General features: G+C 37.3%; 1 protein-coding gene across 2 annotated transcripts in view; it reads right to left on the bottom strand.

Annotated features, from left to right (window-relative positions):
- ENPEP (glutamyl aminopeptidase) overlaps positions 1-24,716 on the bottom strand; it is an 88,703-nt gene extending 63,987 nt beyond the window's left edge. The window contains exons 1-3 of one of the 2 annotated variants that reach the window (XM_054553297.2): positions 23,765-24,716; positions 12,031-12,172; positions 9,549-9,680 (exon numbers count right to left, since the gene is read on the bottom strand). In XM_054553297.2, coding sequence (XP_054409272.1) covers positions 9,549-9,680; positions 12,031-12,172; positions 23,765-24,408 — 918 coding nt within the window. In that variant the 5' untranslated portion in view covers positions 24,409-24,716. 2 annotated transcript variants of the gene reach the window in all.
- Positions 24,717-25,077: the final 361 nt, after the last annotated feature.

The following is a 25,077-nucleotide window of genomic DNA, read 5'->3' as shown; positions in this document are numbered from 1 at the left end:
AAGAGTCATATACGACTTTTTAAATTTAAGAACCCTATTAAAGTTTAAATATAAAGTTTGTATGTCTACTTTATCACTTTATACATAAACATTATATATAAACATAAATATGAAGTTTGTAAGGCTTCAAGAACCTAACTTTTATGCATAGATTTACTTTTTGAAGACAGTAACTTCCCTAGGCAAATTAAATTACCTGGTATACTACTGTTGGATACCATTAGTCGTCTTTCAAAGCACTGAATCAATGAAGCTAGTATCAGTGGAAAAACTTTGGGCTTTATACAGCCTTATTCAGCTGATATTCTTTTGGGAGGTATGATATATCTGCTTTAACATAGCTTTTGGTTTCCCTTATCATATTGGAGCCTACTGTAATGTAGGCTCTTAGAGTTCTTAATGTTATCCCTTTCATTCAAGTGTCTCAAACCATTTGAGAGATAGAACTTAAGTCCATGAGAATTGATTCCCGGTTGATTACCATTACTTCCTTTATGTGTCCCTTTGCCACACTTGACTTCACTTGACAATCATGACTAGATGCACTAGATCAATCTTCCTTGAACAATTTAATGAGGCTGTACACCATCTTTATCTTCAATGATTATTTATGTCCCTGCAACCAAAACCAAGCACAAAGCTCGGCGATAGTATTATGATTACTTATTAGTCTTATTATTGAGAACTTAAATTTTTTCAAGGAATGTGATAAGCATTTTCCATGCAACATTTCTTTTACTCCACACATCAATTCTATGAATCCAGAATTATTAATAATAATAGAAAAAATACTTTGCATCACTGATAATTACCCCAATCCTTTCACTGGTCCAGTTCCCACAACCCCTAATCCACACTAATAAATCCAATGAGTTCTAAAAATCAAAAGCTTTTTATATGTTTAAGCAAACTAATTTGGCAATATAATATGACCTGAACTGTTAAGAGGTTTTCAAAAATCTTTATTTTTCTCACTATAAAAAATTGCTGCAGAAGTATCACTGATTATAAGGCGTTGCCCCAAATCCCACTGTAGTTAATCACTAACATATAGTATTCAAACTACATTACCTTTCACAAATCTGAAAATTTCTGAATTCCAACATACAACTGGCCATGAGGGTTTGGGACAAGGATTGTAGACCTCTATTTATAATTTTAGAGTTTGAAGGTGATTCGAAAATAAACTTCCTCATCGTATACATGAGAAAAATGAAGTCTAAGACAGGACTGACGCTAGAGTTCAGGACAAAGTTTGTTTTCACCATATCATGCTGCCTATTTTCTCTACTTGTAAGACTGAATCTTGACCTCCCCAACTGTAAAAGAGATATAACAACAGCATTTATGTCATAGGGTTATTTCAAGTATTAAATAAGATAACGCATAAGAAATGTTTGACATGTAATGGTTCTATGTGTCCCATCAAAAGTATTAGTATCATTAGAGATAATACACTGCATTATTAACCTCTGTAATTTTCTGTGTGCGTACTTCCTTATATGTGATTGATACTCACACTGTGGTGTCCACATTGCCAGTAAGAACATTAGGAAAATGCAGGGGAAAAAAATAAATGTTACGGTTTTGACTTTCAAAATAGGCTCTTGATGCCCACACAACAAATTTAAAAGCCCAAACTTTTTGGATTGTAAGGGCCTGGTTTCAAAAGTCTTTTAGCAATAAAAACAGAAGGCAAAAAAAAAAAAAAAAAAAAAAAGCAAACCACAGGATTTTTAACTCTAATAATAATTGAAAAGAGAATAAAGAGATGTCCAGGCTACTCTGTCTCAAAAAACTAGACAAAACTTACCTGGGCCAGGGAAGGTGAGGGAAGGTTGAAGGGACAAGACCTGAAACAGACCCTGAAAGAGTGTGAGGGGACTGAGATGAGAACCCTGAACTTGGAAAGACCATGGAACAGAAAAGAATCAGCTTAAACAGACTGCCCGTTACCATTGCCACCGTCACCTGGGTCAGAAGCCAGGCAGGGCCCTGCATGGTTCCACCTGGAAGTGCCGCAGCCCCACCGTGCTCTGGATCCACTTCCTTATTGTGCTTGTCTCTTGAGTGTTTTCTATTGATAGAGGTGACTATACATTCATGTTTGCCCAGGAATGTCCCTGGAATGTAAATCTGTTGCTTACCTGTTTATACCTCTTGTTCCAGCTTAATTAATAACACCTCCTCTATTATTTATTATATATATATTTATAGATGATAAAATATATGGTCACTCTACTTATTGACAGCAGCCTGACTTTTCACTGCTGATCATCCCGCAGAAGTAGCACCATTTACCTCTTGAGGTTTTTTTTTTTGCAAGGTCTCATCTGAGCTGCTCCAAAGAGTCACATCATTTTAAATGATGAGCATGCTTAAAGGATCCCGCAAACACAAGTTGAGATCCTTGGCACTCAGGGCTAGTAACACCAAGAAAGACCCGAAAACACACTTGGGTGGCACAGGGCAGTAGTGACTGTATCTGGTGCACATCTTAATTGAAGTACAGATATCAGCATATTTCACTCCCTTCAGGGTTTAGCATCCTCTGGTGCACATAGTAGATGCTCAATAAAGACTTATACAATAATCGGTTTGAAGAAACTGTTTCATTATCAATACTGAGGTAGCCAGGATGAGAAAGAGAAAATAAATCTATATTGTTTTTAAATCTATAAATGCATATTTAAGGTACATAGCTGGTATTACTGAACATGCCATTAATGTGTTAAATTTTATAAAGTTTATGTTCTTTTATTCTTCCAGTGGTAGGTGGAAAGTTAGCAGAGGAGGGTACTTAGTAGAAAGGAATAGTGATACATCAGTTTTTTTCTTTTTAAGTTTTGCCTTATCAATGTGATATATTCTTTCTAAATTTTAGTTTGCTCTTTCCTCATAGATAAATTAGTATGAATATGCAAAACCTTGGTTTGAAGTTTAGGTGAAAAAACACCTTTTTTTCTGCTGTGGCTATGCTGGTTCAAAACATGTTCAGACTCTGAGTTGGAACTCAGCTGCTGTGAATTGCTGTTTGAGAAGGTACTCAGCATGGCCATTAGGCTACACAAAACATTTATTGGCTGCTTACCTTCCATTTAAGTTAAAATTTAAGTTGTCTGATGCTTAGTGATTATTACTGCAGTATAATTTTTAAGAAATTTAAAAATGAACATTAAAAAATCTAAATTACCCCATAAAATTTTACATTATTTTTCTTATTTTGTTTATATTTTTGTAAATTTAAATAAAAAATAAGAATTATTAGCAATCCTCCATGGCTCACTAAATTAAACAGATTCCTTCAAGGAGATTAATAACCTTCAATTTAAAGATAACCCTTCCAGTAAAGAAATTAATTTAAAAAAACTAACTAAAATGTTCTAGAAATCAAATTCATTCTGAAAACTTAGCAAAGCCATAGCCAAAATAACTTTTTAAAATAATGAAATGACCATATGTCAAAAATAATTCTGAGGAAAACAGAAAAATCACCTTTAGAACACCACAATAATAATTGTTGTGGACATCCACTGGGGAATGCTACAATAAGTGGTCAAAACCTGAAGAACAAACAGGATATTCACATAGCCTTTAATTATCACTCCCTAAATATTTATTAATCACTGTGGTGGTCATAATGTATATCGATAAATTCTTTGTGACGCCTCCCTCCAGGAAGTGGAGCTTAACTCTCTTCCCCTTGGGTGTGGACTGCATTTAGTGATTGCTTCTATAAAACAGAAGATGAAAAAAAAACTAGTAAACTACAGCAGAGAAACCTAGCAGACACCATCTCAACCAAATGATCAAAGTTAGCATTACCAGGAATAATTCATGAGGATGTCATATACCCCCTGATAGGATGTGATGAAAAGAACCCTTCACCTCTGTGAATCCAAAATCCAAAATCCAAAACCAAAATCCAAAATCCAAAGCCTCAGTCTAATCTTGAGGAAATATCACACAAACCCAAACTGAGAAACATTCTACGAAATACCTGAACAGTACTCTTAAAAAGTGTCAGGATCATAAAAAAGAAAAAAAACTGAGAAATGTCATATATCAGAATGAATTAAGGAGACAGCACTGCTAAGTATAATGTAGATGTATCATCTATTGGATTTTGGAATAGAAAAGGCACATTAGTGAAAAAACTGATGAAATCCAAGTAAAGACTGTTGTTTAGTTAATAGTACTGCATTATATTGATTTCTTAGATTTGACGAATGTTTGATAAATGGTTATATAAGATATTAACATTAAGGGAAGGTTACATGGAGACTCTGTTGTGTCTTTGCAACTCTCTGTAAATCTAAAATTATTTCAAAATAAGAAGTTTAAAAATATATCTCTGAGCATTAAAGCAATGAAACTTAAAAAATAAGATTATTTCTATGAAGAGAAATACATAAATCAAAGTCTATGGCACAAAACCTAAAACTGTTATAAAGATAGGCTGTTTTTAAAAATCCATGGCATATATACATACATACTCTGCCTTCAGCCTATCTTTCTAATCCAGGCAAACAATGGACTAAGATGGAAGCAAGTAAGAAGACACAGACAGTAGGAAGAACCCATTCACAGAGAGAATCCTAGATGCAATTATTCAGCGATCATCCTGTAAGATTTTTGGAAGAAAGGACAACATAATCCCTTCTACTGAGATATTAGAATTAATATGGTCATAGTACAAACCTAATTAAATGGATAATATCTTCCACCAGCACTCCCTTAGTGAATAATTCCTCCCAACTTCCTCCTCTGTTCAGGAAAGCCAAAGAAAACTTGACTAGAGTTGAAATAATCTCCAACAAGGTAATTTCTTGTTTTTGCACATACTTCTTTATAAAATACAGATGCCAAATACCCCCAAAGAAATTCAAGGGCTCTTGAGATTTTTGTTTCTCAGGGATGAAATCACTCGTGCCATTTATTATTTATTTACTTATTTATTTATTTATATTTTTGAGACCGAGTCTTGCTCTGTCACCCAGGCTGGAGTGCAGTGGCACCATCTCGGCTCACTGCAACCTCTGCCTCCTGGGTTCAAGCGATTCTCCTGCCTGAGCCTCCTGAGTAGCTGGGACTACAGGCACGCACCATCACGCCCGACTGATTTTTGTATTTTTAGTAGAGACAGGGTTTCACCATTTTGGCCAGGCTGCTCTCAAACTCCTGACCTCAAGTAATCTGCACACCTCAGCCTCCCAAAGTGCTGGGATTACAGGCATGAGCCACCGCGCCCGGCCACCATTGCCATTTAACTGGTCCTGAATTTGATTCCTTAAAGACTCATGCAAAGCTAAAGCATTCTGGGAAAGTTACTGTAGGTCAACTGTATCTCAGAAGGCATCACAAACCTAACAACTTCAAATGATTTTATATATACTAATACGGGGGATTTTCCTTTTTCCTACTTTACATTTTCCAAATTTTCAATAAAGTACATGAATTAAACCTATAATTTTAAAAACTCAAAAATATATTTATAATGTACATTGTTCTTGGTTTGAAAATGAATTGCAATATATTCCAATGGGGAACTTTGTGCTGAACTCTCAGGTTCATGACATGCTTATTGGGGATATTGTTTCCTCTCTGATGACTTCTGCAGGAACAATAGGATTATATTTTTTTAAACAATAACTCAACAGTTTGTTCACATAACTAAAAAGTCATATAATCTCTCTATACTATGCACAGTTCAGGGTGTGTCCACTTGTTTGTTTTTCTGGGGTGAAATTCAGTGATTTTATTTACTTGAAAACCCTAATCAATCAACTAAACCTGAAGAAGGCCACAGGAATAGATTTCTTGCAGAATTGTAAAAAAATCCTTCCATCAGTGGCTGGCCTCAATTGTTGCTAAACTATTCTAAGTAACTCTTCATGTTACTCTATTTAGCATTGAATCAAAATGCAACGCAATTAATTTAAAAAGAAAATATGAAGAGTGAAAAGACTTCTGAGCTACCTTCAAAACCAATTTAATTTTTCTCATGAGCAACAAGGATATTTTAAACATAATGAATGGCTCAATTCTAAAGTCTGCTGTACTCTCTCCAACTAAACTATTAAGAATGCAGGCATTGATTCTGTGTTTATTGATATAAAGGAACTATTGTCAGAGAGGCAAATATACCCAAGCAAGTTGAATCAGGGCATTATAGATTCTTAGATTGCATAGTATAATCTAATTATGAATAGTAGGTGGTTAATGTACTAGAATAATACTGTCAGAAGAAGAATGGATAAGAATAGTCACCTATTAATGGTGTACATAACAAATACATGGCTTCATTTTTTATTTTTGTTTTTTACTAAAAAAGTAATAAAGGACTTTGGGTACAGGTGGTACAGTAAAGGGATGCTTTGATGTACCCCACTAATCCTAATACTCAGAAATTAGTGATAAAATATAAAAATGCGAACAAGACATAAAGATCAGAAGCTATAAGCTTACTGAGCTCCAGTTTTGGAAGGATGGGTCAGAAACAGGTTCCTGGGGATCAGACCCAAGCCATGCTTTGGAAATCATGTTCTAAAACTCTGACTACTATTTCTGATTGTTTTCTCATCACTTTTTGGTTTTTCTTTTATGACGATCATATTCTTGAATTTTTGAATATATTAATTAAAGGTTGTGTGTGTGCATGTTTAATTTTGTTATGACTTTTTCGGAATTCTCTTTTGTTTCTCCAGTTATCACTATTTACTCCCACGGTGTTTCTATTTGTACTGGATGTTTTTCTTTTATGTTACTTGTTTTCCTCATATACCTGGTTGTTCTTAGCTTGTCTGTTAAGTTCTAAGAATGTAGGACTCTGAGGCTGGTGTGAGTTTCCTCTGATGTTACATTTCAATAGATTTAAGTAGGCTGGTTTTTCTGTAACTCTCTGGAGTGGGAAATCATACCAGGAGCAGTTTGTACTTGGGTGATTGTCAACTATTAGATTTCAACTTACAGTGAGTGGGTAGGGAGCCAGGAGGGGAACCTCCCAAATGCCAAAGAGGAGGAACTCACTGTGGAGCATTTGCATTCACACTAGATGCCTTAAATTTCTCCCATAAGGTTCTGTTCAACTTTTAAAGGAAACAGCCCCACAGTTTTTTCAGGAGGGGAAACTCTGGCTGCCTGTCTTCTACGGAAGGGTTGGAGGAAGGGGAAAGTGGCACATCTCATTTTCTTGTAATTTTTCCGGCTCAGAGCCTCTGAGAAGTTTCAAAAGGGAATTTGGCTTCTGTTGATCTCTTATAAAATAGATGATTGGACAGTAATGTATTAAAACAATATTATGTTTGTTTCCCTCCCAAATGATGGAACGCATTACTTATTTAAGACAAAATGTTATGCTCTCAGTTTTCATAGAAGAATCATTTAAGAAATAATTACCATCTACAGGACATTTTGGGATCTTTTGCAAAACTATTTTTTCATTATGTCACTTCAAATCCTTTATATAAAATCCATCCTAAGAACCCAGCTAACTAACTGGTGCAGGCTCTAGTGATTTACCTAGTTAGTATAATATTACAAGTAAATGTCGTTGGTCAGAGGACCCGGTGATAGAGTCATATTGGAAATTCAAGCTCACTGTCACTATTAGAAAATAACTCCAAGTACTATGTCCTCTGCTGATTGGTTAAATGCATTGTTCTTACCTATGAGACTTTGTCATCTTTAGTACAATTGCTTAGCCTTTCTGTTTCCTCTTGGTACTTCTACCTCAAATAGAAAAATTTGCTCAGAATGTAATAATAATTTTTAAAACTTGGTGTGGGAAACACCTGCACATGATGAAAGACAGCCATACAATTGAATTGTCAATGATGAAGAAAGCAGCTTCAGATGAAAATTGCATGTTTGTTATGAGACTGAAGGAAAAAAACAAGCTTGACTAATGTTTTCACCTCTATATTAAGCGAGAGGAATGCCATCGACTGCACTCAGCACAATCTAGAAAAAACAACTTCCTCTTTCTGATGCCATTTCCTTTTCATACCAATATTATCTATCAGCCACTGGTAGTTCCCTTTACCACGACTGAAGGTTGCATCAAAGCAACCTATGTGGCAAGGGAAAGTTAGAATATGGATGAGTCCTCATGATATGCAGCCCCTTTGAAAAGGTCTGTGGACATCCCCCACTCGCTATAATTTGGATACAGTATAGGCAGCATGCTGGCAACCCAGGTTGAGGACATCTGAATATCAACTCCTACTACACCAAAGCAAAGGCAAATTTTCCCTTTGTTCATTTCACAGAAATAGAGGAACCCATCCCCTCTCCTCCAGTGACTGATGAAGAGGTAAAGATATTTTCAGAATATCACACTTCAGAAGGCTAAGCAAGATACAGTATTTGGAAGGAGTTTGGAATTTAAGTTTCTACCACTTGCCAGCTGAGTAATCTTGAATAAATAGCCTAAATGTATTAAACTTCAATTTTTCTCATCTCTAAAATGGGGGTGATGATTTCCTCCTTATAAAATTATATTGCAAAGATGATGAGGCTTTATATATATAAAATATATGGCACAGAGGTGAATTAACTGGCCTAATAGACAACCTAAACATATGTTCAGGACATAAGCAAAATGGGGGCCTCCAAAATGAAAAAATTAATTAGGTAAAAGTATGTGGTTCTTCAAAAGAAAACGATTGGGCCGGGCTCGGTGGCTCATGCCTGTAATCCCAGCACTTCAGGCGGCCAAGGCCAGTGGGTCACCTGAGGTCAGGAGTTAGAGACAAGGCTGACCAATATGGTGAAACCTCGTCTCTACTAAGAACACAAAAATTAGCCAGGCGTGGTGGCGGGTGCCTGTAGTCCCAGCTACTCAGGGGGCTGAGGCAAGAGAATCACTTGAACCCGGGAGGTGGAGGTTGCAGTGAGCTGAGATCGTGTCACTGCACCCTAGCCTGGGTGACAGAGCCAGACTGTCTCAAAAAAAAAAAAGAAAGAAAGAAAACTGTTGAACTAGTCATCTTGATATTTTTTAAAAAAGCTTATTTATATTTTATCATACTTTTAAAAAATGCTTTTGGATACTTTGTTGCTACCTATTTTGATTACATATAGGAATGGAGCCACAAACTTTTCAGTGTCTTGTCATTCGAAGGATGTTCCTTTACCTCAGGTTTCCTCCTCTCTCTCTAGTGTATATCTGGGAGAGGTACACATATACCCAAACATTTTATTACATTGGGCATACCCAAACATTTTAATATATTTGTGCTGGTATACTTAGGAGCTAGCTTTTGACTTACAGCAAATGTTTCCCTTGAAACAATTTAAGGCCATAAATATCTATGTCTGTTGTGTTGGTTTATTTTTTACCTGTATCCTTTCAGCCTACATTTTTCTATATTGTTCTATGTATTATCAAGTACACAGACCCTGGGGACTAATGGGCTTTTCTGGCATGCTGTTTGAAAAAAAAACAAAAAAAACAAAAAAAAACAAAAAAAAAAACTACCCAAAAGCGGTAGAAAATTAACTACAAATGCATAGGTGGTAAATTTTTAAAATATAATGAGACTCACAGGTTTTCCACTATTTGATATTCTCTTTACAGAGTCAAATTGATGTACAGCAAAGCACACCAGGTACGTGCTCATGGGGACAGACTTCTCAAAAGTTGTTCGAGTCCATTTATCATCCACTGACTCTTCTTTCTATTGAAAAGAAAAGATAAACTTTTATCTATCAAAATATCAATCATATATATGCAAGACAAACAAATAAACGGTTGCCCCAAACCTTGCTTTCTAGCCAGAAGTCCTTTGTCAAAGCTTAGAGGTCAAACTATTTGTGGTGATGTTGAAAAGACTATAGGAAAATTTACTTTGTTTTTAGAACTGTTAAAGACTGACTGAATTACACACTGTATTAGGTTTTTCAGGGAGAAATAAAATTTTGAGTGGACTATCAGTTGAATAGGAGTTTATCTGTCTACACTAAACACATCATGCTGACCATAATATTTGAGAGTACTGCAATCTCCTAATGAAAAACAGGCTCGTGCTCAGATACTTGCTGATTCGACTGGCAGGAGGGCAATTGCTGTACCTGGTGTAGCGGAACATTGGCTTCTCTTTTCCATCTTTGGTTGTCTACATCAAAGACCAAAGGTATGGTCACCAAAGTCAGTGGCTCGGTCTCCATGGACAGAGAGGAGGATTCTATTGCTTGACACAACTACTGACCTATCTGGCTTGTTTTGTCCATGCCAGCTCTGCTGTCCTCACTGTCGATCACCAATCCTAACACTTCAACCATGAATACTTGCCCAACTCCTGTTTCCATTATTAAACATTTCCACATCTCCTGCAGCCACTCTATTTGGGATGGTTTAAAAAGAGATTAAGTGAGGGAGGCTGGATTAGAATAGGTGCGGCTGACACTTCAAGCATGTGTGTGCATGCCCTTGTATAATCGTGGTGGGGCTCCAGGCTACATTACTCTACCATAAAAACCTAGTAGTGTTAGTTTTGATCTCCTAAGAACCCAGAATATTCTCCTTCTTCCAGGACTACTATCTGGATCTAGTAGAGGGTAAAGTGTAACTCTGCACAGTGAAAAGGCCATAAGGGAAGATCTTAAGCAGAAATTGGTGAATTTGCCATTTTTTCCCCCAACTTCATCTAGATTGGTGTGTCATACTTTAAGTTTATCCTTTCCTCTTTCTTCTCCAATCAAACCTTAGAAGAAAACAAATTGATAATTAACTCTCACTGAGGCATGGATGGCTGCTAAGAGTACATTTTAATCCTCTTAAGTGTTTATTTGCTTTATTTTGTCGTTGCTTTTTCAAGGAATATTTTATCACTTAAAAAGGTGAATTTTAATGACAATATTTCAAATAGTGGATCAGAAAGATGGGAGACATAATTTGGGGCTGGTGTCCTTCTGATTATTATACCTAAAGATGACCCTGGCCCTTTTACATGTCGAATATGTAAAGTATGAAAATCTCAACTTTGAGGTAATGAAACTTTAGGTAACAACATTATCCATTATAGGGATGAGACACAATAACAGAGAGAAGAGTTTTATGTTAATAAATAATTTATACAGGCAGAAATTATCAGCCTTTTAAAAAATTTTTTCTCTTTTTTCTTTTTTAAATTTTATTTATTTATTTGTTTATTACACTTCAAGTTCTGGGATACCTGTGCAGAATGTGCAGGTTTGTTCCATAGGTATACACGTGCCACGGTGGTTTGCTGCACCCATCAACCCGTCATCTACATTAGGTATTTCTCCCAATGCTGTCGCTCCCCTAGCCCCCAACCCCTTGACAGGCCTTGGTGTTGATGTTCCCCTCCTTGTGTCCATGTGTTCTTGTTGTTCAACTCCCACTTATGAGTGAGAACATGTGGTGTTTGGTTTTCTGTTCCTGTGTTAGTTTGCTGAGAATGATGGTTTCCAGCTTCATACATGTCCTTGCAAAGGACATGAACTCATCCTTTTTTATAGCCTGTTTTTTTTTCTCCAGACATTTAACAAGCACTTCCCACTCACCAAAGGAGTCTATGGGCAAAGTGTTCCCTGGAGTTTGCTTCCACAACCCAGTATTTAAGTGAGGATTTTTTTAAATAGTAGCTTTATCTTTTTTTTAAAAAAAACAAAAAACAAAAACTGGATTTATATTCACCTGAAAACTAAATAGCGAGTAGCCCTCAAATATTGTCAAGTCTGTAATTCCATTAGTTTGTCATTACTGTAATTTGTCACGACTCAGGGATTCTGGCAGCTAAGCAGAGCCCAAGCTGATGTGTGTGTCTATGGCATTGTCTCTTGCATAGAAACACCAATGTGGCTTTCTTACTGGACTGTGATACCTTACAGACTTCTAGGACTCAAAGAAAAAGATTGCCAAAATGTATTTCACTCGGCTAAATAAACTATTAGTGCACATTTAGTTTTAGAATTCAATGAGTTCTCTTTCACAGAAAATCAGGTAATTGGCCTAATGTTATCAACAGACTCTCTGCATAAACAAAGCATTTAAAAAATACTTACCGCCACTGGCATATTTGAAAGTGCTCCATATTCTTTGGGATGGGTGATAGATATTGTATAAGTTGCCTTTTTGTTGGGCTCATCAAAACAAGGAAAGGATTTCCTGGCATCTGTCGGTTCATGATCGGTGGCCGCTATGCTCCTTAGAAACAAACACACAAACAAAATGCATGCTGCCTCTTCTGACAACCCCTATGTCTCTATTCCTAAGGAAAAAAAAAAAATCAGCTATGCAATTATAACTATTACATTTCTAAAAATGAGGTTCCATCTAGAAGACTATCAAATATTTGTCAAAGGTTTTCCTGGAATTTTTAGGTTAACAAATTTTTTAAAAATTCTGAGTCAGATTGCTTCAGATATTTCATTCACATATTTATTTGTCAAAAACCACAGTTACTTTTGCATCAACCTAACAGCTATTTTGGTGCCATAACTAAAACTCTGTGGAGGAGCAAAAATAAATCCAATTATGAGCTAGTACTCTCTCCACCCCAAACCCATTGAGTAGATAAACACAAGGCCAAACTTAAAAGCTTGTGTCTAACTGCCCTTATGGGAAGTGAACAGCTGTCTTCTGTCACAGAGTGGAGTTTATTCCAGAGCCCCCAGTCCCTGTCCCTAATGGCACATTCTTTGTTATTTATATTACACCAGGGACAAAACCCCCAGTTTCATTTCCATGTAAAGGCAGTGCTGAGTAATCTCCTAGGTGAAGTAACCTTTGTCCTAGTTTAAAGCTCACTCTTAAAAAGAGACAGCAGCGTTTTTTTTAATGGCTCTAACTAGGCATATGCTTGTGTAAACTAAAATGTTAATGTTTAGTATTTTCATAATTTCAAGATGAAAATATTATTTTCTGAGTAATTGCTCAAAAAAATCAATAAGCATACACTTTTTACATGTAAACATATTACATGTAAAAAGTAAGAGAATAGTGTATATTTGCTTATTAGAAAATGAAGCAAAGTAAAAAGTATAAAAGTAAAGAAATGGTAATTTCTATTCATTAATAATTTGTACAAGGAAAAATTTTGTCCTTCAGGGTTCTCGAAACTAAGAAAGACATATCATAAAGAATATCAGGCTAAATTATTATATCATCCATTCACCCAAGAAATACTGAGTCCCTTCCACACACACACACGTGCACACACAAGCACTATGCATGCATGCACACATTTGCAGACATTTTTCTAGCAGCTGTATGAAACCGCCTTTGCAAAATTATAACAGAGGAAATTATGACAGTGTAAAAAGTCAGACCTAACCGACTCCATCTTGCTTTTAACCTTTAAGCTGTACTTGTTCATTCCTGAGCATAGGCCGAACTAATTTGGGGAAGGAATTCAGTTTATGGTTTGACTCTGCAACAAAATTGATAATAGCCCTTTCCTGAAAAGACCTCCTCCTTCCCTGGGGACCAGTCTGCCTTTGCAGGACTAACAAATTAGCTACAAGATTAGAAATTACAGTTTAGGGGTCATGCAGCCTCTGGCTGCAAGAGTCTCAACCTCCTCAAATTCCTCATGGGGATAATATTACTACTGTAAAACCTAAGATTAGTGCTTGGGATATTTTGCAGACTCCATACTTGATGGATCAGCTGACACCACCCAGACCAGTATCTGGCTCAACCAGTTCTGCCATCCCACCCAGGAACAGAAAACAGCAAGAAAAACTCACTTCGACCCTCTATGACTCCATCTCCAACTTAACCAATCAGCACTCCCCACTTCCCAAACCCCTACTTGCCAAATTATCTTAAAAACTCTGATCCCCAAATGCTCGGGGAGACAAAGTTGAGTAATAATAAAATTCCAGTCTCCTGCACAGCTGGCTCTGTGTGAATTACTCTTCCTCCATTTCAATTCCCCCCATCTTGATAAATCGGCTCTGTCTAGGCAGTGGGCAAGGTGAACCCATTGGGCGGTTACATGTATAGATAAGATTCCAGACTGCTTACAGAGTGTTAGACAAGAGACACACAAATAAATAAATAATTTAGGAGAGTGATGACAGCTATCTAGAAAATAAAACACTGGAAGAGACAGAGAATGACTAGGAAAAGTGGTAAACAACATTAGGTAGAGTAGTCACAATCTCTTGGTTTGCCGAGATCTGAATAATGAGAAAAAGCCAGGCAAGTGGAGGTTCAGGGAAATGTGTTCAAGTAGAAGGAACCGCAAGTGCGAGTCCCTAAGATGAAAAAGAACCTGCTGTGGTTGAAGAATTGAAAGGTGTCCAGTGTGGCTAAAGAACACTGAACCAGACGGACTGGAGCCAGAGATAAGTTTGACATGAGGTCAGCAGAGACCAGATCAGGAAAATATCAGAGATCATGAGAAGAGCATGCATTTTATTTTGATTCAAGGATTTATTACAGCCAAGGATTTTACTGCCTTTGGCAAATTATGGGAGCATTGGAACATCAAAATAAACCATGGGATTATAACTCATTGAACAAATTAACAATCTCTGAGTCCTTACTCTGATTTTTTAAAAACGAATAAATAAATGGATGAGAAGGGAAAGTTCTTCTTTCCAGTAGATTGCCTACTAATAATATTTGGAGGAAAAAATGATTTTAAAAAATCATCAGTGGATGCCAAAACCAGGGGGTGAAAGTTTGGTGAGGAAGGGATATTTGCAAGGTTTCAAAAAAAACTCCCTGAAAGTTACCTAAAGAGAAACATTGTAACTTTACAATGGAGACACTTGGTGGACACTACCTTAAGCAAGCTATCAAAGGAAGCATCACTAATGATAGTTAAAATCAGCACAATGTGTCTCTAATGTGATTTCCTGAAAGAGACGCATCACTTCTGTGATAGTCCTGACAGAGGGGGGGGGAAAAAAAGCTTAACTTGCATTTTTAAATCATGAGGAAAATCAGACAAACTACAACTGAGGGACATTCTCAAAATAGCTGGCCTGTATTCTTCAAAAATATTAACTTTAGAAAGACAAAGAAGGACTAAGGGACTGGTTTCAGTTTAAAGGAGTCTAAAAGGGCATGACGCTAAATGCAATGCACCATTCCAGACTGGGTACTGGACTGGGAAAAAAATCGTTTAAAAAGACATCATTAGGTTAGTTGATAAAATTTTATTACAGACTGTGAATTAGATAATTGTACCAATGTTAAATTTCTTGATTTTGATGACTGCACTATGTTTATTTTAGAGAATGCCCCCGTACTTAAGAAATATGCTCTGATGTTAAGGGGTAAAGGGAGAGGATGTTTCCATGTGCTCTGGAAAGGAAGCGGAAGGGGTACAGGCTAAAATGTAAACAATTGGTGAATCTAGGTTAAGTATTTCTAGGAATTCCTAGTACCGTTCTTATAACTTTCCTTTGAGTTTGAAATTATGTCACAATAAAGTTACCCAAGAAAAGCCTCAGTTAAGAATTCATTCTGCAATAGAACAATCATTGATTAGTTTTGTGACATTAACAGTTTAGTCAATTGAGGTTTCTAAACATCTTGCAGATCGTAGTTAATTGCAAATATATCAGACTCTAAAAAAGCCTGTACACTTTCCCAGAGTTTGAAAGTTTTATAAGATCCACCAAGCTCCAACCCCATGTTTAGTCAGCTGCCTTTTTCTTCTGAATTCTTCTGACTTCTGATGTCTTCAGAGGCAGAGGAAAAGCAAAAGTCACTCCTTGCAAGAATGTCTCCGCTGAGTCACACCTCAGAAATATGCCAGCTAACTAATTTGAGAAGATGAGTGTGTGTGAGTGTGCGCGTATGCATGCGCACACCACACACATCTTCGTGTGTGGGAGGTGAGAGGAAGGAGGGAGTGGAATTACACTTTCCTAAGCTATAGCCATGGGGTATGTTTTCAAATACTCTATTTTACTCTTGGATGGATGCCAGAATATGAATATATATTATATATATATAATATGTATAATATATATTCCTAAGATCCCAGGAAAGAAAATAATTTTCAATCCTTTTCTCACCTTCTCTTTTTAAAAGCCATTCTGCTTGATTGTAGGCAAAAACTACCTTCCTAAACTAGCATATTCCTGAGCTTGCCAATGGACATGGAACCGAACAGTGTGGGAGATTTCTCTGTGCAGTGTGTTTGGTCCAGCTCAGTGGTCCTCTCAGCAAATGTCAGTCACAGCAAGTCTAACTCAATCACAGTGACCCAGATACAGATACAGTGACATTCATCAACCAGAAGAGCTATATAATGTTTATTTTCTTTTTCTTTTTTAAAGTTCAGAGCCAATATGATTTTATGGGGAAAACCCTTTTCTAAGAGCAAAAATTCCTACATTCTAATCCACTTCAGCTACTAAAGTGTGATCTTGACCAAGTCACAAAACCCCAGACTTTTAGTGTCCTCATCTGTAAAACCTGGTCACCAGAGCATGTATGGCCTCCTCACAGCGTTATGGGGAAGTGCAAAGGGGTAGATTACATGTAGTAATACATTTGAAACTCCCTTAAAATTTACATAATGCGGTTAGGATATACCTCAATTTACATCTTATAAATCTAGAATGCGAACTGTGCTTTCTGACATAGCACTTTCACAATCTGAAATATTTCAAATTATTTCATTTGACTGCAATATATACTGGAACAAAATTACTTGGTGTATATACACTATAGGCAATATAAGCATTTTTAAAATGGTAACCTGTTCTTTTTCTCATGAACTTCAGAATAACTCAAAAGCTCCTTTTTATATATCCTAAATTCCATCAGTCAGCCCTAAACTTTTCCAAGTGTATGCAAAGTTGAAAACAAGGAATAAGAGATAACAATACAAAACAATTCTAGATCACAACTTCTTTGGGAAGATTTTATTCAGTGATTAAAATCAGATGACTTGTGTTGCAAATTAAGAGAAAAAGTCTGACTAATAGCACAATATGTTCAGGAGTGACTTGTGGGTACGTCCTGAATAATTATCATGCCAGGCAAATGTGTTGGAGTAAACCACCTTCCCACAAGGGCCTCCCTATGCCACATTAATAAGTCACTTACTAGACCTAGCACGATAAAATGATGGTCTATGCAATTTAGTCATTTCCAAAAGGGAAGAGCATTTCTCTGGCATCTCTGAGTGGATCAGATCAAGGTGACTTTAGAGAAAACTGAGGGAGAAGGGGCCATGGCACAAGTTATGGCTTGGATCACTCTGAATTGACTCTAAAAAAAAAAAATCCAAAAAAGGTACCTAATTATCTCATAAATCATCTGGTATTTTGTTTCCAGTGAAGACTCTCTGGCTGTGCTGAGCAATTTTATATGTTGGACCAGCAAAATAAATAGCAAGTTTTGGGTGAAATCCTTAAACACAGAGCTTCTGATTCAGGACAGGTGGTACAATTGCTAGGGGTCTATATAGACTAAATAAAGGGTTCCAGAATTACATAGAGGAGCAGATTGGTGAAAAACAACCCCTCTAGATTGTTCAGACCTGTATGTATTTTTATGGCGGTTTGAATGAACCAGTTAGTTATTTAACTTTATTTTCCAATTGCTTTTTTTCTATGTAGAAGATATTCAAGGTCAAGTAAAATTTCTTTTTGTTTTCTTGCTTCCAAAATAAAAGAAATTTACTTAGCCTCCTGCAACAAGTAAACAAGACCAAAAAGAAAATGTATTCTTTTTTTGTTTGTTTGAGATGGAGTCTCACTCTGTCACCCAGGCTAGAGTGCAGTGGCGCGATCTTGACTCACTACAACCTCTGCCTCCTGGGTTCAAGCAATTCTCCTGCCTCAGCCTCCAGAGTAGCTGGGATTACAGGCATGTGCCACTACCCCTGGCACATTTTCGTATTTTTAGTAGAGGCAGGGTTTCACCATGTTAGCCAGGCTGGTCTCGAACTCCTGACCTCAGGTGATCCGTCCACCTCAGCCTCCCAAAGTGCTGGGATTACAGGCATGAGCCACCTTGCCCAACCGAAAATCTATTCTTGATTGACATTTTTATTGACAATGGGATAATAGCTCAGCATACTAATCTAAGAATGTAATGAACAAACTGACATACGACAAAAATTTCAAGATCAAAACTACATGTGCTTGAGTATACGTACACATCCATGCACGTAAGAACACCTTACACACACACACTTAATGATGATTATCTCACCGATGTTTCCACCCAACTCCTAAATCTTTATTACAAGCTCTAACCTTGTGCTTCAGACATACTTATGCAAGTGCCTACTAGTCATCTCTTCTTAGATGTCTGACAAGCCACAACACATCTGACACTGAACTTACAACCTTCCCTTCTAACCTGGCTACTTCCCACCTATTTCCAATATCAATTGAGGTGAAGGCTAGCTGGGGTATCCTAGACCCATAACTTTAACTCACCCTTCCTCATAGTCAATCAATCTGCAAATCTTGACTACTTTACCTCCAAACTATTTTCTCCATTGTGCCCTCTCTTCTCTATCCTGAAATCACCTTTCCTATCTGATCCTTATCTTCTCTTTCCTGGATTGCTCCAATATCTTTCATATATCCAAGTGTATAGTTGAGTTAACTCTTTCTTTCACCATCCGTATCCAAAAAGTCACGGGGTAATTTCTCCTTCATAATGCCTATCATGGCTATTTTTCCTTTTCCTCCATAAGGGTTTTCCTCAGTGATATCTAGCTAGCCTGTTCATATAAACTTACCCTACAAACTAATTTTCTTGTCCCCACTCTGCTTTTCTGACTTGGTGTCTTTCCTTTTTGCCTGCTTTTACTTTCTCACTTGTCTCTGCTGCTGAACTCCCACCAGAACATCAAAATTCAGCTTAAATCCTACTAGTGCTACGAAGAACACCTTGGAAGCCCAAACTAGAAATGATCTCTAAAATTCCGGTTGTACTTCCTGTCAATTCCACTGTTTCTCTGCCTTTAAACTATGGAGATTGCATTCCTAAGTACATATATATATATATACACACATATATATACACACACATATATATGTGTATATATATATATACACATATATATACACATATATATATACATATATATATACATATATATACACATATAAACTCTTCCCTTCCTCAGGGTAGGCAGAAAAGGAACCAAGGGAAAATTTTCACCCTAAGTGGGAATGTAGAGATGTTATTGGTGGAAGTTAGGCTCGTTTATGGGAGAGGAACTGTGGTAATGCAATGTGGCTCAGCATTTGCCAGAGGATACTAGTCATGTGAGAGTTTATATGAAAATATTTCCATATATTCCATTTGACAATATTTGAGTGCTCACTGTGTGCCAAACAGTAAAGGAGAGACATATATCCCTACTCTTAGGAACCCCGCAGAAGAATCCATAGTCACAGATAGCTGGGAAACTACATAGAGGACATTATCATATAAAAGCCTCTGAAAACCCTATAATCCCAGCTACTCGGAAAGCTGAGGTGGGAGGATCACTTGAACTCATGAACTCATGAGTTTGATCCAGGAGTTCTACCCCAGCCCAGACCTCATCTCTTTAAAAAAAAAAAAAAAAAAAAAAAAAAAAAAAAGTCTCTGAAAAGTTCCATAATTAAAAACAAAATCCAAAACAGATCATTTTGTATTTAGCATTATTGCACAAACTGATTCAGCCACAGAATCTCTCCCCGGCTATTTTTCTGGTAATATCTACTAAGATCCCCATGCAACTAGAATTCTGCGGTACATACTTTGGGAAGTGCTAAGTAAGCATAATCCAAATGCTGACAAGGAAAAGCCAAATCTTGGAGAGAAGAAAATATACACTTTGGAGTTTGAGTAGAGGGAAACTCTTTTAGGGAAGAGAACAGCTGGAAATCCTACATAACATGGTGAGAAAATGGGAAGAAGGAGGGTGTGGTCAGAGGAACATTTCAAAGGTTCCAATTCTTCCAAGTGATTTTCCTCAGACCCTGAAGAATAGACTAGCGAGTAGGAAGAGGTAGATCAATAAAGGAAAAGTGACTGGATGTTTCTCAAACTTTCTCCTTCCACGCCCCACTACAGCTCTGTCCCCAGAAAAACAATGTGGAATTCTAAATTTTGTCCCCTTTCTTCCCCATGTCTCAATCTTGAGAGAAAGCAACTTGGGTAGCTGTGAAGTTTGTGAAGCTCAAAGTCCTGATTGTATTTGCAGAAATTAAGTAATTTTGGTTACTACTGAGTGCAGTCCTGTTTAGTTTGCACTGTGGTTGTCACATTAATATCCCTAACTGCTAATACTCAATCCTGGAGTTACATTTTACATTAAGGTCAGAAAATATAATTTTGACTCCATACTTCAAATGTATTACTATGATGACGTTTAAAACGATACAAACGTCACATATGACGAAGCTCACTCTATAGTATGAAAGAAAGGCACTGCCCCCAGTGAACTCCCTCTGGTGGCCCTTATATGGAGCCTGTGGATGAGAACTCCTAGAGGCTGCATTGCCAAAATATTACTCACAGGCTAGAAAAAAAAAGCATGATGCACTTTTCTCATACGCTTGAAATATTGCAGACAAGGAAAACAAAAAGTATTCCATTTAGCCTAAATGAGGTTATTGAGCAGACGCCAGATCTGTTCCAAAACCATGTGTGTGCAGTACAGAACTGGCAGCATCTTTTGTAATGTGAGAGCTTCAATTGCTCCCAATGAAACATACAAACTTGGGAACACCAATCCTCAGTGAGAAATGAACTGAGCATCAGCCTTCCTCACCAATGTTGCCGTCATTTCGTAATCTCCAATCCAAAGTTAAGTCAACTGAGCTTCAGAAGGGCAGCTCTCTGGTATATATTTTATGGCAAAATTAACTGGTACAGTAAAATAACTCAAAGAGTGAGAGTGAGTATTTGTGTATATATTGCTTTTTTTAGACTTATAAAGTACATAATAGAAACTTATTAATGGAAACTACATAGTTCCAATTTTTGGCCTTCCTAATATGTGTAAAATTTTATTTTATTATTTTATAAATATTTTGATGGTTTTACTCAGATAAAATTTCTCTTGTCTTTACGATCTAAGAAGCAGTTTTAAAGTTTTAGCAATAATATTTAAAAAGTCTTGACTTGCTTTCACTTCAATGAATTTTTAGAATCTCTTTAAGGTGGATATTCTTCAGAATATTGCCCTTCCCTCGACCATTGGCAAACACTTTTAAAAAATCATTGTATCGTTAGTAAGGCTCAGAGGAATAGTCGCTTTCATACATTGTTGGTGGAAATGGAGTTTGGGACATATTTTTTGGAAGTCAGTTTGAAGACACACACACACATGCATACACATGTTCATGCATATATATGTTATACATGTATATGCATGTACACATATATACATAGACATACATTCATTTATACACAGGTAGTTTTGGCCCATCTTCTAGGAATTTTCTTAAATATTAGAAAATGTTCATAAATAGTTATTTACAAGGATAGTCAATATAAGGATGCGCCTTCTTCTAGATCCTTATAGGTGAAAAAATAGGGGCAACTTAAATACTCATATTTAATGGAAAAGTGAATCAACTACATTGTAGTCACACAATGGCCTACCATGTATCCATCGAATAATTTGTGGAAGAACATCGAATGACATATTAAAGCACTGATGTTATATTGAAAAAGCAGGTTACACAATACTATGTGTAATATAATTATGCCACAGCTATCTATGTCCAGAAAAGTACTAAAAGAGTCTCTGCCTAAATGTTGACAATGGCTATACTTAGGTAAAGAATTTATGGATGAATTTATGTTTTCCTATAATTTTCTCTGTTTTCTGAGTTTTCTTCAATAATTGTATATTATTTATGTTATCAATAAACAAAGTAACTATTACAATATCTTGGTATATTTGTACACTTTGACCCAGCAATTCTATTTTTAGGACTATATCCTAACCTAAGGAAATAAACAGATGTACACACAAAGAGGTATTTAGAACTATGTTATCTGGTGATTTGTTTGTAATAATAAAATACTAGAAACAACTCAAATGCTCAACAATAGAATTTGTTTTAAAAAATTACAGTGTATTCGAACAACGGAATAACTTCACATCTTTAAAATCAGATTCTTGGCTGTGTGCAGTGGCTCATGCCTATAATCCCAGCACTTTGGGAAGTGGAGGCAGGAGGATTGCTTGAGCCCAGGAGTTCAAGACCAGCCTGGGCAACAAGCAAGACCCTGTCTCAATAAAAAACAAAAAACAGATTCTTGAAAACATGTAAGAATAAGGGGAACTTCTCAAGACATTAAGTAAAAAAGGCATATAGATAGACAGATATAATGCAATTAAAGGTTTGATTGCCTAGAAAAACATCAGAATATACATTAATATGCTAGCAGGGATTACCACTGGGCAGTGAAATTACTTACAGATTCTTCTGATTATCCTCTTTGATAATTTTTATGCTTTCAATGATGTAATTTTTATGAACAGAAAAAATATGTAAACAGTAAGAGTGTTTTATTGCTAGCAATATTAAGATATAGGATCTATATAAGCATGACTCCTCCAGATATTTTCTTCAAACTATCACTTCTACTCAATTTATCAGTTTACCACACAGGAATATAGGAATATTTAAATGTTTTGTTTTAGTCCATGGGTCTGTGTGACAAACAATAGAAAGAATTTTGACCAAAAAATTTGCTTGCTTTGTAAGATGCTTAAAACAACAGAAAAAAAAGGGATATTTGTGGGTGGACTGGCCCAAGACTCACATCTCTAAACTGTGACACGAAGCTTTCTTAATCATTTACCTCTTCAGAATCTAAGCCAGCAAAGGTCAAAGCAGTCCAGAGACAACACAAGGTGTAGTGTAGCCTTCCTCCCTGATGCAAGGGCTACATCCACAGTGTGAAGAAAGTTTTTTGGAGTTCCATGAGAGAGTTTATGCCTTTAACACAGCTCTGGTAGTAGCCACTGATCGATACAAAGGCTAGACGAATAGGTGGGTAAGTGGAATAAATATCTATCTATCTAGATAGATATTTGTATACAAATATTTGTATGTATTTAACTACTTAATATATCTTTTATGTTGTAAAAGGCTTAGCATTAGGTTTGCATATTGCATGATGAGCAACAAGCCCCCAAATTTACCTATGCCACTGATGTGTGGACTCAATGAATATTTCCTGAAAGCCTATGTGTAAAGCATGGTTCTGGCTATAGGAGACAGAAAAAAACACAGTCCTGTCTTCCTTTCCAGATGAAGACATAAAGACAATTCTGTGGATCACATGTGATTTTTCAATGTCTCTCTTCTCCAAAAAAGAGACATTGGACAAAAAAAAAATGGACAAAATAATAACTGAAATTTACTGATGTTTCACATAAATTTAGTGTAATACCACTTTAAAAGTTCATATATATTGCTATATATATATTGCTACATAGCCTGGGAATATCACTAGTGAAATTTACCAAAGGCAGTTCTCAAACCTGAGATAATTTATGAAAATCTTCAAGATAGGGTGCAGTATATTATGATTTCTCCTGATGGAATAAAAGACTCACACTGACTTTTGACTCTACGAAGCTCATTCACTACTTTCAAGTTTTATGACAGGGTTTGGAAATACAACAGGGCAACAATTTTGGCTTCCCAGATGGACAGCCAGAATGGAAACCAAGAGCCGATCAAGATCAGACCAACAAAATAATCAAAAGTGGAAAGTGGAAAGGAAAGGAAAAGAAACGGAAAGCAGATATGTGAGCTTAAGGGAGGTAAAGCAAAAATTAATATTTACTTGACTTGTCCGTTCTCCGTGTAGGTGGTTCTATAAAACCCCACGAGGGAGCCGTTCAGCCAGCCGGCGAACTCCATGGTCAGGAGATACAGGCCATCTCCACTGCTGGGGGTAAGCTCTTCCTCAGCCTCGACCACCACGTACTCCTGCTTTTTGTATTCGAAACACCTCCGGACTTGCACCTGGTCCCCAGAGGGCCTCTTCAGCTCGGGGAGCCGGGTGATCCTGGTCTCCCGGAGGTGCAGCCACAGGTGCCGGGTGGGAGCGCTCAGGTTGATGGAGATGCTCACGGTGCCCGTGTAGGTGTCCTCCTCCAACAGGGGCTTCACGTGCAGGTCGTAGTGGACTGGGTTGACGAAGTCCGGCAGTCGAAAGTTTTTCCACTGTCCGCTCTCATCCTCACTGGCCGGGCAGATGTCCTGGTCCTGGGCAGGAGGACCTGAGGGGCTGGCCGTGGAAGAAGGCAGGTGGGAAGGAGCTGGCGCAGTGCCTGGCCCGCCGTCCCCGCTGGAGTCACACGATCTGGTCAAGCCCACGGCAAGTCCCACTATTAATCCTACACCCACCACCACCGCACAGAGAATGGCCACATGCTTCGTTTGAATGCAGTATCTCTTAGAGCCCTCTCTCTCCGCAAAGTTCATTTTTGCTTCCGAAGTCAAGTGTTACCACATAAAAAGATGTTAAATTTAACTAACTAACGTCAGCAGACTTCCTTTTTAAATTGGAAGGAATCCCCTGATTTGGCAGCCTGTTTTCGCTTTTCCCACACCCCTCTCTCTGGCTTCTTGCGCCTTTTCCTCTCCCTTTTCACGTTCCCACCAGCCACTCAGGATGAATGCGGAAACAAGGGGGGTGGAATGAGGACTCCGTAAGAGCAGCCGAGTGGGAGGAAGAGGGCTGGCAAGGAGTTTGTCACAGCTCCCCTTATAAACGACGCATTTCCACCCCTACCCCTCCTGCACTGCAGCGAGTTAAATATAAAACAGGGCTTCGCTTATCAGCCAACGGGAGGATGAGCCCTCGCCAAAGCTCCGTCAGCAGCTTTCAGGGAGGAAGGGTTTGGGTGAGGTGTGCTTACGATAGAAAATCTCAACCTTTGCCACTCAGCCTGGGGCTTCTTCCTGTTGTGTTCGCAATCTCTCCCTCCTAACTAAAGGGCTTCTTGAATTTCAGCTATTTTATCAGATAGCTTGCCAAAGAAGCTAAGTGTTTTCTTTTATTTTTTTCCCCTCATATTATATAAACATTCCAATTCTGTCTTTGGAGAAGTCATATCCTGGAATTGGGTGCTCAGGGTGATTCAAGGACCA

The sequence above is a fragment of the Pongo abelii genome, chromosome 3, assembly GCF_028885655.2.
Source record: "Pongo abelii isolate AG06213 chromosome 3, NHGRI_mPonAbe1-v2.0_pri, whole genome shotgun sequence".
Classification (NCBI taxonomy): Eukaryota; Metazoa; Chordata; class Mammalia; order Primates; family Hominidae; genus Pongo; species Pongo abelii.
The sequence above is the reverse complement of the archived record's forward strand: the minus strand, read 5'-3'. Positions and strand labels throughout refer to the sequence as shown.